Below are 17,945 nucleotides of genomic sequence, written 5' to 3' on the forward strand. Positions count from 1 at the left end.
GCGAAGAGAAATGATTTTGTTCAATACAATGACTGTACCTATTATAACAAATAGATGCAAACAACAGAATCAAAGGTGGAAATACAATGAAATAAGCAAAGAATTACGGTCCATTCAAGATAATTGTCTGTGCCTATTCAAAATAAGTTGTGATTGCATTGCGCATTTCAACTTCCTGTAAAATATAGAGTTATTGTCCTTTAAATCTACTGGCAGATAGAAAGGCTATTTAAATATATGTGTATTAAACTATTTGACAACTTTTCACATAGGACATGATAGTCTATAGCATATTTTTCTTTTGTAGACTGTCATGTCAAAGACATCCCCAGAAGTAACTCCTGACGCCCATTTACAGGAGCCTGCAGCACCAGTAGTTGAAGGTAATTATCTAATGTTAATTATTCAGATACTGGCTGAAATGATTTATAATTACTTGTTTCTAATATAGGGAAACCTTGATATCTGCTTATAATGTTATAATGAAAAAAAACCAGCAAATTGATGGGAAAAGTGAAATGGGCTATTGATGAAGATTGATTGATTACAGATCACATAATTTTTGTTAATCCGTGCATGTCCGAAAATAAACAAATAAACAGACTCATACATCAGCATGTAGACATATTGACACACTGACAGATTTAACACATTAACAGATTTATATATCAACACATTGGTATATCGATGCATTTACAGATCAACATAATAATAGACTCCTACATCAACACATTGACATATTGGCACACTTACAGATTAACATATCACTAGACTCAAACGTCAACACAATAACATATTGAAACACTGACAGATCAACATGTTTACACTCATACATCATCACGATGATAGATCAACACATTAACAGACATATTGACACACTGAAATATCAACATATAACCAGATTCAAACATCAATACATTGACATATATACACACTGACAGCTGAATACATTAACAGACTCGTACATTAACACATTGACATATTGAAACATTGACAGATCAACACTTTAGCACACATACATCATTACACTGACAGATCAATACACAAACAGGCTAATACATCAACACAAAGACATTCTGACATATTTAACACATTGACATATCGAAAAATGACATATCAACATATTAACCAACAAATGAGGAAAAATTATCTATGAGTTTGTGTATGGATACATTTTTTTTCTCAACATGAACACATCAAAACTTTCCAATTTTTTTATTTTTTTTAGATTCCATCGGAAAAGGGCAACAGTCTGCCATGTTAAATCGTTTATTAGGGAAGGGCAGCTATGAATCATTTGATATGAGATGCATGGTAACTGGTCAATTTTCTGTTGGGAAAACGACTCTTGTGAAGCTGTTAGCTGGGGATGTCCTACCAGAAGGGCGACATCCAACTGATGGGATTTCTCTGGTAGAAGGTCGCTGTGGCCTCGACATTCAGTCAAAAGAGTGGATTCTTGTTGATCCAGGTGAGAAAGAGCACAAGTAGAATATCTGACCACATTAAAAATATACTCTATTGCATGGACTGCGCTTTCAGCAGACATGTTATAGCACTGATTTAAATAGTTTCACATTGTAGCCATTTTTTGTGCCTTCTATTCACGCACCATATTAATTCAATATCAAATCTGATTTGTGTATGAAAATCTTAACATTTTACTAATCTTATTAGAAAGATGTTAAGGTTTTATATTTTGAAATTGAATTTAAATGTTAAAATTATGCAATGAATTAACATTTATTTTCCATAATCAATAATTTCATCAATCAATCAGTTAAAATATGACTCTCTTTAAAATGTGTTAATAGCATTATATGAATGTTACACCTGATAAGATATGATTCTTATTTTAATTCTGATTTTTCTTACATTCTTCACTTGGTTTTGACAGCCTGCATCTGTTTTGGATTTGATTTGCCTGATGTATTAAATATAATTTCAGACTCTTACAATGCCCTGGATGTTGTGTACCATAAGGTTTTAATGACCTCTCTGGAAGAAGAGGAGGAGAGTGAACTAACCAAAAAGTTCATCAAAGCTCCAGATACAAGCCCAACTGGTTATGCCAAAGCTACACTTTCCTCTTTGCCCTCAGAACAGTCTGCAGCAGCACAATCTCTACCATCTACGAAATCCTCCAATGTGCCTCACACGGTAAAACAGATGGAAAAGAAAATGAGAACAAGAATGACTAAAGAAGAAATAAGAAAGAAAATGGAAAAGGTCCTCAAAAGTGGGAAGTATAAGATGAAAGTTGGACGTCTTATCTTCTGGGATTTTGGTGGACAATATGTTTATCTAACAACACATCAGACCTTCATGACATTCCGGGCATTGTTTCTTGTAGTATTTGATGGGAGCAAAGATTTGCATGAACAGGTCCCTGATGTGATGTGTTTTCCAGGGCAGCACATGACGCCAACTCCAGCAGGTAATATGCATGTTATTTACACTCAGATAATGAAAACAGGATACATTTCTATTACAGCAAGGAGATAATTAAAAAAAACAATTAAAATTGTCTAAATATTTACAGCTAATACATTAATGCTATCAAGACAAATCTTTGTTTTGCTTGCTTGCTTTGCTTGTATCAATGTTTGCTCAAGCATGGCAATTAAGATAGGCGGGGCTTCAGCTTGTATATATCATACTTAAATTTTATTGGACGTTATGTTTGAAGTTAAGGACAGTCACACTAAATTTTAAAACATCACAAGATGACAAATATAAAGCGCAATCGTAGAAATGGAAGCCAAAAAAATTGTTATTTTTCTCGAAGATATGCATTTTTTATCATCCAACTGAAAAGACTGTCGTCAAGTACTTTTATTAAAACAAAAAAGCTATTCGAACACACCTACTCTGATTTCGAGTGATTCATTACATAGGTATTTCATTTGACCCATTCATTTCATCTTTTAGTACTGTGATTGTTTTTATGTTATAACGTCAACCTGTAGCTTTGCTATATAAAAATGATAGAATCTGAAGCGAGATGATGTATCAAATATTCTTTCTTTGTACGTTTTCAACACAAAATATTCATCTCAAACACACCCTAACATAAGAAGGTGCACTTGATTTTCTAATAAAAGGGATAAATTAATTAGGGTTAGGGGGGATGACTTAATTATTTTATTTATTATGTCTATTTTTATTGAATATTGCGCACTTTGGATTAATTTTTGCTTGTAAACCTTCAAACTGATTATTCTTTGTTTATAGAGAAGGCGATAAGTGCTTTCTGTTATGTTTACTTTAGTGAGAATTTTTTTAAAAGTGAATAGAAACAAATAAAATAACAATTTTCTTCTCAAAATTTTATTGCAAAAAACAACCATTTGCATAAGTTTTTAATTTATCTATTACAAAGTTAAGTAGAACAGTTAGATATCAAGTCGACGACATGGTTATCTATCAGGTTGGATGAAGAAAATTCTTCCTTTTTTTTAATTAATACAGACGGAGAACATATCAATCTATAAGTTAACCTATTTCCGTGTCTGTTCTTCCATTACGTGACTCAAGAAAAAATATCAAAAAATTGGAAACAATTGTATCAAAAAAGAGAAAATCGAGCGAACCTCCTTATGTAAGGGTGTGCTTGAGATGAACAATTTGTCTTAAAAACGCACAAAGAAAGAACATTTGATACATCATCTCGCTTCAGATTCTATCATTTTTATATAGCAAACCTACAGGTTGACTTTATAACATAAAAAATAATCACAGTACTAAGGCCACGGTTTTTTAATTTGTTGGGTTTATGGATTTTCCCCATGAAAAAGTCGGGTCGGTCGGTTGGGAAAAAAAAGAAAAACAAATATCTTTCAAGACAGAAAAAATAATGCAAAATAAATATACATTTCACCTTTCTAACAAAATGTTTTTTATGCTATTTTGTCATCATTTCAAATTTAAGTTCGATGAAATATTCTTGCTGAGCTCAGCTGTCATAAATATCGCATGACATTGTCTAATGATTTGCCGTAAAAAAGGGGGGTGTTCACAGACAAAGACGAAATTAAATCGTCTTTTTACAAACAAGAAAAAACAAATTCTCGTAGCTCTTAATCAATTCCAGAAAACTTGGTGAGTAATGTTCTTCAAAAACGAAAACTGATAAAGAAAAAAAATGTAAAAATCGTTGTACGAAAATAAGTTTCAACACAAGTGTCAAAAACGTAATAGACTCGTCCACGGAAAAAACGAGAATATCGGGTTAATCTAGTGTCATGCATTCCCGTTTTTAATCCAAATGGACGATACTTTTTTTTTATCCATGAAAAAAGAAAATTCTAAATGACTTGTTGATATTCAGAACTTTTACTTCCAAGGTGCTTTCCACCTGTCCACATTTGGACAAGTCTATTTCTATGAGATAATTCATCTTACAAACTAATGACAATTAAGGGAAACAAACTTATTGTGTAATGGGTTTTAAACATCATCGTCAAATGAAATACCTATGTAATGAATCACTAAATCAGAGTAGGTGTGTTCGAATAGTTATTTTGCTTTTCTAAAAGTACTTAACGACAGTCTTTTCAGTTGGATGATGAAAATGCATATCTTCGAGAAAAAACAAATACATTTTTTGGCTTCCATTTCTACGACTGCGCTTTATATTTGTCATCCTGTGATGTTTAAAATTTAGTGTCCTTAACTTCAAACTTAACCGTCCAATAAAATTTAGGTATGACGTATACAAGCTGAAGCCCCGCCTATCTTAATTGCCTTGCTTGAGCAAACATTGATACAAGCAAAGCAAGCAAGCCAAACAAAGATTTGTCTTGCTAGCATTAATGTATTAGCTGTAAGCCAATCTAAAGGTTTACGTAACTTGTTTACATTGCCACTTTGAGCTTGTCACAAACTACAATTTTAACTTCAATATGTCTCACATTTTGAAACATTGATATGAGGTAAGACAATAATATTTATCAAAGATACCAGGTTTAAATTTTTGTACGTCAGAAAGTGCTTTAGATTTTGAATGAGTAAATTCTCACAAAAAAGGAGCTGATGATTTTATCATAAGCATGAACAGAGTGTTGCATTTATTGAGAGACAACATTATATTTTTGCGGTCATATATTGGTATGAAGTTGGCGTCATTGTCATCGTCCGAAGACATATTGGTTTTTGCGCAATAACTTAAGTTTAAGAAATGGATCTCTATGAAATATTTCCATAAGATTCAATACCACAAAAGGAAGGTTGGGTTTGAATTTGGGGGCTATGGTACCAACATTTAAGGAAAAAGGGGCCAAAAATAAGCATTTTTGTAACTTCCAGACAATAACTTGTGTGTTAGTGTATGGATCTCTCTGACATTGTACCACAAGGTTCCATATCACAAAGGAAATGCTGGGATTGGTGTTGGGGGTAATTGCCTCAAATTTTTTGGAATTAGCGGCCAAAAAGGGTAAAAAAACATGCATTTTTTTAGTTTCAGGACAATAACTTTTGTGTAAGTGTATGGATCTTTCTGAAATTATACTTCAAGGTTCCATATCACAAAGGGAAGGCTGGGTTGGAGTTTTGGGGCAATTGCCCTAAATGTTTAGGAATTTGGGACCAAAAAGGACACAAAAAGCTTTTTTTTCTAGTTTCCAGACAATAACTTGTGTTCAAAAGTATGGATCTCTCTGAAATTGTACTGCAAGGTATTATACCACAAAGGGAAGGCTGGGATTGAGTTTGGGGTGATGAATCATAAGGGGTTCAAAAAATTTTGGGGGGGATTTTTTTTTTTTTTTTTTTCTTCATTTTTTTTTTTTTTAATTTGTTTATTTCTGATATATATATATAAAAGCAAATAATAAGGATATGGCAGGAGATACACACCAAACAGGATATGTGAATTATTATATTAAGTATTGTGCAATAGCAAAAAAATTTCAATTGCACAGTATTGCACTATAGCAAGAAATTTTCAATTGCACAGTATTGCGCTATAGCAAGAAATTTTCAATTGCACAGTATTGCGCTATAGCAAGAAATCTTCAATTGCACAGTATTGTAGGTGTGATCTGACCTTAACCTCATTTTCATTTCATTTAGGTTTAGTATTTTTTCTAATACTATATGTAATAGGTCAACTATATTTGGTGTATGGAAATATTTTATGATGTACATGTCAGTCTCCATGTATCATCTGACCTTTACCTGATTCTCATGGATCATTGATCAATGTTAAGTTTTCATGGTTAAGTTTGTTTCTTAGATACTACAAGCAATAGTTCGACTATATTGATTGCATAGATTGATTGTACGGTGTACATGTCTGCCTGGTATGGTTTATCTGACCTTGACCTCCTTTTCATGGTTCATTGGTCAATGTTAAGTTTTCTTGGTCATATCTATAAATTAACTGTTTACAAAACTTTTGAATTTTTGAAATACTAAGGCTTTTCTACCTGAGGAATAGATTACCTTGGGTAAATTTGGAAAAACTTTCAGGAATTTTGGTCCTCAATGCTCTTCATCCTCGTACTTTATTTGGCCTTTTTAACATTTTTGGATTCGAGCGTCACTGATGAGTCCTTTGTAGACGGACCGGTCAACTACATTAAGTGAATTAAATGATTGTTAGATGTACATGTATTTCTGTTTAGTTTATCTGACCTTGACCTCATTTTCTTGGATCATGCTAAGTTTATGTGATACATATAGTTGTAGTAAAACTTTATATCTAGGACTATCAACATAATATAAATGGTTAGTAAAGAAGGCGAGATATTTCAGTGTGTGCACTATTGTTGTTATTCCTTAAATCTATTTTTGTTAAAACTTCGTATTAAATAGCTGCAAAACAAATGTTATCCTTAATTGTGTCAAAATATGTTATTTGTTGTAAAAGTAAGTTAAGCAATGTATTGTCAAATTCACAATTAATGGCCTAGTCATTAAGCAATGTTAAAAAAAATGTTTTCCTATAGAGATTCTTATTGTTTTAAATGAGTAAACCAGAAAACATATTTAATGTTAGAATGTTTACATACTGATTTCTCAAAATATCTACCCTAAGACTAAAAATAGTAGTTTTGATGAGAAGGATTTATCACGTAGGTATTTTGAAGGTGTTGCTTTGCTTGAACCAAAACTGAAAACATTTATAAAGACAAAACATAGCATTTGATATATTGTAGTTTGTCCGTCCATCCATTAACATTTCAGACAATTTTTTTTTTTTTTAAGCAGTTCTTACTTTGACGCACGTTTTAATTGAAGGAATAAAGCTTCTTTTTGATTTATATAATTTTCAAATGATGCAATTCCAGATTTACAGAACTTTGTTAACTACATAATTTCAATAAATTTATGGATTTGATAATACTGCTGTTTCTTTTTTTCAATCGTATTTGAATGAAAGAACTCAACAAGTACAAATTGGTAATGCTCATTCTGAAAAACTTCATATCAAGTATGGTGTTCCCCAAGGCTCCATATTAGGCCCCCTTCTGTTTATATTATACATCAACGACCTTCCTATTTATATGAAAAATTGTTGCACTGATTTATATGCCGATGATTCAACCTTACATCTTTCTGGTAATTGTTATCAAACTCTTCAGTCAAAGGTACAAGAAGATTTACATGGTGTAGAGGCATGGTGCAATGATAACAATATGTTCATCAATAAAAATAAAACAAAATATATGATTATTGGAACGAAGCAAAGAGCAATGCCACATTACAATGAGAGTTGTTTAACTATTAACAACCAAGTGATACAATCTTCCACATGCGAAAGTCTTTTAGGCATTAAAATTGACCCTTCCCTCACATGGACAACCCAAATTGACTTGATCTGCTCAAAAATATCATCTAGACTATATCTACTATTAAAGATTAAAAAATTTCTAAATCTAGACTGCAGAAAATTATTCTATAATGGTTATATCTTGCCACTTATTGATTATTGTTGTATAGTGTGGAGTAGTTGTAGCAGTGAGGGTTTAAAAAGGATATTAAAATTACAAAAGAGGGCTGCTAGATTAATACTAGAAACAGACCCATTCGCTCCTTCTGCACCCTTATTCAAACACTTAAACTGGATGACAGTTGAACAGAGAATAAAATATCATAAGTTAGTGATGACAAGTTTCATTATGTTTCAGACAGAAATCCGTACCCCTTGAGAAATGCTGTTCAAGGAAACCTCATACTCCCTAAACCAAAAACAGAATTATTCAAAAAATCTTTTATGTATTCTGGACCATTCTTGTGGAATAATTTGCCAATACCGTTAAGAAATATTACAAATATTAATTCTTTCAAATACAAAATAACAGATCATTTATTGAAATCAACCTAGCTGTATAAATAATATAAAAAACTGATCATGTCATCATGTTTATTTTTTTCATCACATTTTATCAAGTTGTATTGAACATTATTATCACACTTGACTTTTTATGCTAATGTATGTATGCAATGTACTAGTATATGTTTGTGTTTTGTTTGATTTTTCATTACGAGGGCCTCAGGGAAGATTAGTTATATAGCTAACTGTGTAACCCTCTTAAAATAAAGTATTGTTGTTGTTGTTGTTGTTGTTGTAGTATGATTGAATCTGTTTTGAAGGACATGCATCGTAAGAAACCCACTTATCCGCATCTCCATTTATTGCATTGAGTTAAACATTTCTATATAATGTAACCTTCTTAGAACTGATTGAAATTAGTCCTAGTTTATATTATGTATTTCATTAACATCAAAATCTGGAAAAATGAGGATTTTTTTAGTTTTCAGTTTTGACTTCTTTAGAAAACTAATTTTGAAAATAAATCTTAGGAAATGTGGACTACTTTTCAACAATACTACCTGGCTTTAAATGTCTGTTGTAAGGTCCCGGGACACAGTTATCATCGTTTGATTTTCCTTGTCTACAAATAGTGACCCTCATGTGACAGTGTATAACTTGCAATTTTTTTTTCTTACACCATCCAGATTTATTTCTTTATATTTTATGCCTAAAAAAGTAAGTAGGAGAATGGAATTACTTGTCAAATTGGGACAGGAATTTGTATACGACCGCACACATTTTTTTGAGGTTCATATAATGCTATTATGTCGTCGTCCGATGACACATTTGGTTTCCGGACAATAACTTTTAATAGTTGAAGTGAATGGATCTCTATGAAATTTTACAAGAAGATTCAATACCACAAAAGGAAGAATATTTTGGGGGTTGTGGTACCAATAGTTTAGGAAATAGGGGTCAAAAAGGGACATGTTTGTAGTTTCAGGAGAATAACTTGTGTGTTAGTGTACTGTTCTCTCTGTCATTGTACCATAAGGTTCCATATCACATCATTTTGGATAGAGCAGGTGTGATTTTTTAATTTGCATGCTAAAAGAAATGCACTACGGAATAACTGTGTTCTCGGCCATAAATGATAATTAAAAAAAACAAGATAGTGATTAGAACAAATACAAAATCCAAGGGCTGTTCCATAAAATCTTACACAGGACTGCAACTTGAACTTGCCATTATTTTGTTGGTGTGAAATATTAGTTTGTATACCTTTTAAATGTATGCAGGTCTTAAGCATTGTTACCTTTTTTTTAATATGCCTTCCTTTAACTATGTGTTAAATAGTCTGAAGAACAAATACAACAATATAGAATAAACATATACACTGAAACAGTTGTCACTTTTTGACAGAGAATCCAACTTAAAGTAAGACTATTATCATGCAGTTGTTTAAATAAATCAGGTTCATCAAGTATTAATACTTTATCAACCTCATTTATCAGCAATTCATCCAGGTTTTTTTAAATAAGGGGTTAACAAGACAAAAGACAATGAGATTGTAAAAGTGTAGTATTACAAATATGAAAAAAGGCAGAATGTATATACTTTTTAATACTTTTTTATGACAGAGTTTGATTTTATTTTGTAGTATTCTTGCAATATTGGGTCAATTCCATCCTGACCTATTGTAAGGTTGTATATGCAGGCATTCCAAAGATCTTGTTTGTTGCCACTCACAAAGATAAAGTACCAACGGTGAGTGATCTAGTGTAAGATATATAGTAGTAAGTCATTGCCATTTGAAACACTTGAATAATGTGTAAAAACTGCTTCATAAGAGCGCTATTGCTTATATAATGATAATATGCCCATATGTCTTAACTTGACAAAACTTCTTATATAGCTACATTTTTGAAAAAACAAGATCCTAATTGATTTGTGGGTAATAGACTTAAGATCAGATTAAAAGGCCTATAACTAGAGTAGCATATATGAATAACCACTTATAAATCAGAAAATGATATTTGGTTTGCATTTGTATTAATATTCAATTTGATACATCTCATTGTCATGGAAATTATTTGTCGTGTCACTCTCAGTCATGGTCTATTGACTAGAAAAATGAAAAACAACACGTTTAATAATTTATTGCGTCTGAAGCGCTTTTCTTCATTTACCTTCGTCAGGAAGGCTCAAAGCCCAACATTTGAAATCCAAAGATGGATTTGTACCGAAAATTGTTGAAAAGCTATACTTCCAAAATAACAAAAATAAATATAACAATTGCCCAGTTTAAATGTTATTATTTTACAGGTTTGTATTTTCTTTGCCGTGTTACTCTCGGTCATGGTCTATTGACTATAACAATTGCTCAGTTAAAATGATTAAGTTGTATTTAAGTCAGTTTTATTTCAACAAATATGTTGACAATATGAAAGTTTAGCATTTAGCGGTACTGCACCAGATGAAGGTCTTAACAATAAATGTATCTTCAGCGATGTCAGAGGCCAACTTTTTGAAATTCCAAAATGTAATACAAATGTTGATGGGTTGGTAGAATCAAAAATGGGTCAGGGAATGCATGAGGACAATTCATGCTTTGTTTTAAAATAAGTTCAATTTTTTATCAACAAAAAATTGAACTTAAACAATATCCTTATGTTAATGCAAATGAGACAGTATCTGAAAAAGTTTAATTTCCATGTCCAGCAATTATTTTTTTTATTCAACCGTCTTTTTTGAATATTTTAAGTTTCAGTATAAACTAAATTATATAATGCACCAACTCCTGCCAATTAAACACTCATTATTGTATTTCTTCCAATAAAATATTGTAATTTAAATGTTCAACTCCCCCCTAAAATCATGTTGTCCCCTGTGTTATTTTGAAAACTAATTCATTCAAATAATATCCAAATTAATTAAACAGGCATCCGATTCTCATATATATGATATATCATATAATAAACTTGCCCCTAATTTGTCTTTTTATATTATAACAAGAGCATGTAATAACATTTTGCAAATTTTAAGAGAAAAAAAATGGTCCCCAGGGGTGATTTCCTTCCTGTTACCACTAAGGTTTTTTTACCTGAGGAAACGTTTACAAGACCAAGAGTTATATCCCATTAAGTATTTTGAAGAGCATCATTTCCTGAATGCATTAGTACAAAGAAATAGATGGAAAGGCGGCCAGGTTTGAAAATTCAAGCCCATCCAAGGTACGAATTTATAGAAAAATACTTATTGGTCTATCCTGTTATAGCCTTTTCTTACACTTTCTGAGAATAATTTTAAGTGTGCACCACACATTTAGTGTGTAATTATATCATCTTTTTAAAAAATATATGTCACAGGAAATACACTTACATTTAATGTGATAAAAAGGACAAAAACTATCGCGTAATTCCTTTATGTTATGTACTGTCATGTTACCTGATAAAAAGTAACAGCATAACCATCATCAGTAACAGGAAGGATGTTGAAGACAATTTCACTTAAGAATCGAAAAGATAATTTACTATATGCCAACCATTTTATTTAATATTTAAGTTATCACCACCTTATCAAATAAATTTCAAAAAAATATATAGTATATTGAATAAAAAAATAGGTTTTTTCCCTTTGATAACAGCAGAGAACATTGTGCAATTCTAGTATAGTAGATAGTAACAGCAAGGAATTTATTTTAGAATTTTTCATTACCTAGGCAGATATTTCATCTTGCAAATACAGTTTCAAAGGATAAATGACATTGTTTGCTGTTATCTTCCAATTGTGACCAATCTAAAATGATGCATTTTTCTTAAACTTTAAAATAAAGCAGAAAAATCCTTTCTGTTACCAACTCTGTCATGTTACCGTTGTCCTGTTACTCAAGATTCTTTCATGTTACCGACATGTCTGACTATATTTAAGTATATTTCTAAACCTTTTGTATTGCAAATGCTAAAATCAATAATTGGCATTTGATAAACTATTGCAGGATATACTAGTAAACATCAAATAGTGTCTTAAACTAATTCCTTATTCCCATTAGAAACTTTTTAAAATTGATTCACTTTGGTAACAGGAAAGAACTGGAATTTGTTTTACCATTTTTATACGCCCGTCGTCTTTTAGACGGGACGTATTATGGTATACCGTTGTCCGTCCGTCCGTCCATCTGTCCGTCCGTCGTCAACACTTCGGACAATAACTCAAAAACACTTTCACCAATTTCCATGAAACTTAAGTGAATTGTTATATCTATTGACGTAAGCTCCCTTCCGTTTTTTTTAAATTTCAGATTTTAAGTTTTGGATTTATGGGGCTTTATTCATAAAAAAGGGGGGATTTTCAACACTTCGGACAATAACCCACAAAGGCTTTCACCAATGTCCATGAAACTTTGGTGAATTGTTTTTATCTATTGATGTAAGCTCCCTTTCAATTTTTATCAATTTCAGATGTTAAGTTTTGGATTTATGGGGCTTTATTCATAAAGAAATGGGGATTTTTAACACTTTGGACAATAACTCAAAAAGGCTTTCACCAATATCCATGAAACTTTGGTGAATTATTTATATCTATTGATGTAAGCTCCCTTTCAATTTTTATAAATTTCAGATTTTACATTTCCGTGTTATGAATTTTTATGCTTAAAAAAGGGGGGATTTTCCAATTTTGGGACAATAACTAACACTTTCACAAAATTTTATGCAACTTTGATAAATTGTTTATATCTATTGACATAGGCTAATATTTAGAATAACTTAGTCTATTTTATCTCATCTATAACTTTTATATAATGTATATGCCTTAATAAATATAAAAGGTACTTGGTACTCAGAAAGTGTGTTGTGAACAAGATAGAATGTATGGATGAAAAATTAAGACAACAAACTTAGTTAAATTTGAGGTAGCCTTAATAGTGCCAATTTTTTTTTGCATTTTTATTTATTTATTTTTTTTTTTTTTTTTTTTTGGGGGGGGGTATTTGACAGGACTCACACTATTTCTAGTTGATCATATACAGTCATTTAAAGCATAAAAGAAAAGTTAAAAGAGCAACGGGCGTATCATGCGCTAAAGCGCAGCCCTTTATTCAAAATTGCCATTGTTTGCTTATTAAACAATTGTTTGAATTACAGACAACAGTTTATAGATCCCCAATGTGTGTTCTTCGATTCGTGCTATTAAAATACCGAGTCTAAAGATTTTGTTTTTGTTTTTTCTTATTGCCAAAAATTAGACTTTTTCAGATATTGTCTCAAATACACTCTTGACCTGTTTTAGATTTATTGCCAACTTATTAAATGTGATTTGTTTTGTTAATTTGTGTTTCTTTACTAGGTAGGTAAAGTGAATTACCGAACAAAAGTATCAATAACAAGTTTTTCTTTCAAAAGACCCTTTTTATTGTATTCCCCTTGGAATGCAATATTTAACAACTGATAACAGTTTCATTCTGTTATCTTTGAAAGTATAAGAAATAGGATAAAAGTGTAAAATTGACCTGTAAGAGAAGGTGTATGTCATTCAAAAATTTGAGATAAATCTTAATGTAGTACGCAGTGGAATATTCCACCATTGAAGATGCATATAAATCACCAGGTGTGTGATACAGTATCTTTACAGTGTATTATTCTATCAACTTTTTATGTTTAACAGGAGAATATTGAGATCACACGTGAAGAGCTTAACAGAGGAATTGAGGAGTTGTTTAAAGACCACGAGGGAAAACATCATCTGGTCCTACGACCTTTAATATTTGTCAATGCCAAAGATCAAGCCGACCCAGAAATAGAAGTTCTAAAGAAAACAATAACAGAACTTACATTCGACCACCCATGCTGGGGTGAAAGAATGCCCAATGCTTGTGTTCCACTAGAGCTAGAGATCGCTGAACTAGTGGCAGAAGGAAAACAAATAATGTCATTGGCTGAAGTTAAAGAATTAAATGCTATCAGCGAGGTGTCTGTCCTGTCTCCTGAGCAGTTGACTGATTTTCTACATTTTCATCATTCTCTGGGGAAGATTGTTTATTTTGATACCCCCCAGCTGAGAGATAATGTAATGATTAACCCCCTTCTTATGGTGGAAGTTATGAGATCTTTTATCACAGGTGTGTATGTTTTTTCATTGTGTAGTGAATATATTTAGGACTCAAATCTATGGCGGGTTCCAAATCTATGACAGATTCCTAATCTATGGCAAATGTGACGTTACAAACGTCAAAGAACTCAAATTTATGGCAAATTTTTGTTTTCTCCAAATCTATGGCACATCTGGAGGAAAGAGTAACATATAACGTCACAATTGAATAACGCCATAATTCACCCATATAGTTTTGAACCCCATTCAAGATGAAGATATTTCCCTGACAACAATTTGCAGGTAGTTTAAAGGAAGATGTGACATATTAACCCTGAAGATGGACAAAATGTTCTGTACTGGCCGAATGCCTCGATGAATTATGGCACCGCTATTTTTAGTACCGCATATTTTAGAAAAAAGAGTTTTTGGGGCCCTTTATAGCTTGCTGTTCGGTGTAAGTCAAGGCTTTTGTTGAAGGCGTTGACCTATAATGGTTTAACGCATCATGTAAATATAACGGAATTTGATGAGACTGTTATTAAAGAGAGAGGGTTAGCGCTATAGAACCAGGTTTAATCCACCATTTTCTACATTTGAAAATGCCTGTACCAAGTCAGGAATATGACAGTGCTTGTCTATTCGTTTTTGATGCGTTTTGTTATTTGATTTTGCCATGTGATTATGGACTTTCCGTATTGATTTTCCTCTGAGTTCAGTATTTTTGTGATTTTACTTTTTACTGTTAGAAATTGCAATGGCACTCATACCACATCTTCCTATATCTATTTGGTAGTAGTTTACTGTCTACGGCTAGCAAAGTTTATAAAGTGAAATAAAAAATTACCGGATACAAATTTGATTTAAATCGTCATTAAATAAAAAAAGATGTATTAACGATATCGCTAAAATAAATATTATTTGAAAATTCAAACTGTTTATTTTTATTTGTTACTTTTTTTTTCTTTTTTTTATAAAAAACCGCCTCCTTGTTTTTCAAAGGTCTTATTAGTTGATTAAATGAATTTGTTAAACAGTTACCATGCACAGATTAAAAATGTTTATTTTTTACAGAGCACATCATTTTAATCTTGAAATCTGTATCAAGGCATATACATTTTTCCTTTATGATTTTTTTTTGGGGTGGACCATTATGGAATGTATATTTCAAAAATGTTTATAGCCACGCTCCCATTGTCGTACCTTTACACTTGCTTAAGACAAGTAATTGGTCGAAAATGTACTGCATTGTTTTCAATTTGCACAAAACTTGCCATAGATTTGGAAATAACATAAATCCGCCATAGATTAGGAAATTACAAAACTTGCCATAGATTTGGGATGGCATGACGTCACATATACAATAGATTAGGAACCTGCCATAGATTTGAAACCTGCCATAGATTTGAGTCCTACATATATATATATAATGCAGGTAAAAATGTTCCAATATCCAAAAAGTGTTTACCTTTTATTAGAGCGTGACAGACTGTTTGATAATATCCTTTACTAATAGTTGTGTTGGTATGTGAGAATTTTTATGTAATATGATTACTAAAAAAACAATCTGTTTTTATCCACAGTGTTAATAATTGTGAAATGCATGCACTTGTTTAACTAATTTCTGAATGAAAATATTTTTTTTTATTGGTGATGTACGGCAGCAGACAACCGAGCAGTTTACTCAGATACTTAGATCAAATTTGAATTGTGTGCGTCACTTTTACTATACTAGAGTTATGTCCCTTTATAAATGGGTAAATTGCTGCATTTTTTGTTTCCATTTTCTTACTTAAGTTTGCCTCAACCAGGGACTTTCTATACTAACGGGGCTCGTCTCTATTGATTTTAACTGATAACTAATTAAGCCACCTGTTTAAAGCTACCACCCAAATATAAACTTAGTTTTGTATCTCTGATATACGATGCTAGTAGTTATTTGAGTACTTCACATTACATTGTAATTGTATAATTATTATTTGTTGTATAAATAAAATCTGATTAATAGCGATTTAAGGTGACAAAAAATATAAGATTTTGAAAGAATGATGAATTATTAAACTTAGACGTATCGTTTTGAAGAACAACCCAGTTGTTTAAAATTGTTTCCATATCACACAAGATGGCGGCCACTGAAAATTCAACGAACAAATTCCTCAAAGTTCAAAGATCAATATTTAAAAAACAATCCGAGAAATCTTTTGAAAAACAGCATTTTGCAATGACAAAATGTATAAAATTTCATAAAATCGCGCCGTGTAGAGTAAACATGTTTACAATTAGTTTAGTGTAGTGTACACTGTTTTCACATTACATTTGTTCACATCTATACACCTTGTTTAGCTACCTGTACATAAGATTTGTTCCCACTTGTAAACTATATGTCATTTAAATGTTCATTACGTAGAACTGAATATTCAAAATTTTTGGAATTTTTTTCTAGCGATAAGGGAACAACCATTTGACTTCAAAAGGGGGGTGGGGGATGGGAATGGAAATATTCCGATCCCCAATTTGATAAAAAAAAATGGTCATACAGATGATAATTTTTTTTATTCTGAATCAAGAGTTTCCCCATACATTATAGTGTAAAATATTACAAAAAAAGTATTTGATCACCAGCATCGAAAAAAATGGAATAAAAACGTACGCGCGAAAAAAAAATCTCACTCAGATAAAAAAAAATAACCCTCCCCCTTTTTTAAAGTTAAGTGGTTGCTACTTTATGAAAGCCATTAGATATGTCTCGATAACGCATTAGAAAACGTTAGCTGCAACAGCGTGCTTACAGCCGAAAAAAAGGATTGAGATATTAGAGTTTACTACATTTTTACTTTTTCTGTTCGTTTAAAATTGTATTTCTTCTCCAACATTGTTTTTTTGGTAAAGGAATAGGGTAACGTTTTTTTTCATTTATTTTACGTGTTATTTAACGGAACTAAGATACTAGACAAACATATCATTTACCTCACACTTTTGTTAGTCATGCATTTATGCGTGAATCGTTTTTTTAGTGAAGACCAGTGGCGAATATTTCTGTGTACGTCAAGTCGATTCGGGAAGACCTTTTCAAATGAATTAGGCAGCAACTATTTACTTCATTTTTTGTGGAGAGGGAGGGGGGCGTGAGCTATTGATTTTTTTCAGGACAAATTTTGGTGACAAGTCGAAATCAATTGTAGCATTATATATAGTGGCAGCTGAGGGTGAAACAAACAATTTTTTTTTCAGGGCCAAAAACTGGAAACATTTTTTTGTTTCCAAAACAAAATCCATAGCTCACCGCCCTCACCCCCTTGCCTTTATGTTTTATACTCGACTATAATTGTCCCCCCCCCCCGAAAATCAATTGGTTGTTGCCTTATGGGTTCGGCAATGATACTGCTTTGAGAGTTGATTAGGGGTTAATAAAGTACGTTAATTTTTTTTAACAAAAAAAAATCTGTAAATTTTAGACAACTAATAATTATCAAAAATATCTATTTTACTCAAAAACAGTTTCCTCCTTAAATATATACACGATACAATTAATACAATATAATGTCCCAAATGCCTAGTTTTGTGTACACTTAACCTACACAAGGCCTACATTGAC

At 31.7% G+C, this 17,945-nt stretch overlaps 1 protein-coding gene across 1 annotated transcript in view; it reads left to right on the forward strand.

Moving 5' to 3' along the window:
• The first annotated feature begins 311 nt into the window (after positions 1 to 311).
• LOC134719217 (uncharacterized) overlaps positions 312 to 17,945 on the forward strand; it is a 32,074-nt gene continuing 14,440 nt past the window's right edge. Inside the window, exons 1-5 of the mRNA XM_063582220.1 lie at positions 312 to 383; positions 1,229 to 1,471; positions 1,949 to 2,437; positions 9,924 to 10,030; positions 13,928 to 14,381. Of these exons, the coding sequence (XP_063438290.1) occupies positions 314 to 383; positions 1,229 to 1,471; positions 1,949 to 2,437; positions 9,924 to 10,030; positions 13,928 to 14,381 (1,363 nt within the window). The 5' untranslated portion in view covers positions 312 to 313. The remainder of the gene's footprint in view (positions 384 to 1,228; positions 1,472 to 1,948; positions 2,438 to 9,923; positions 10,031 to 13,927; positions 14,382 to 17,945) is intronic.

The sequence above is a fragment of the Mytilus trossulus genome, chromosome 5 (assembly GCF_036588685.1).
Source record: "Mytilus trossulus isolate FHL-02 chromosome 5, PNRI_Mtr1.1.1.hap1, whole genome shotgun sequence".
Classification (NCBI taxonomy): Eukaryota; Metazoa; Mollusca; class Bivalvia; order Mytilida; family Mytilidae; genus Mytilus; species Mytilus trossulus.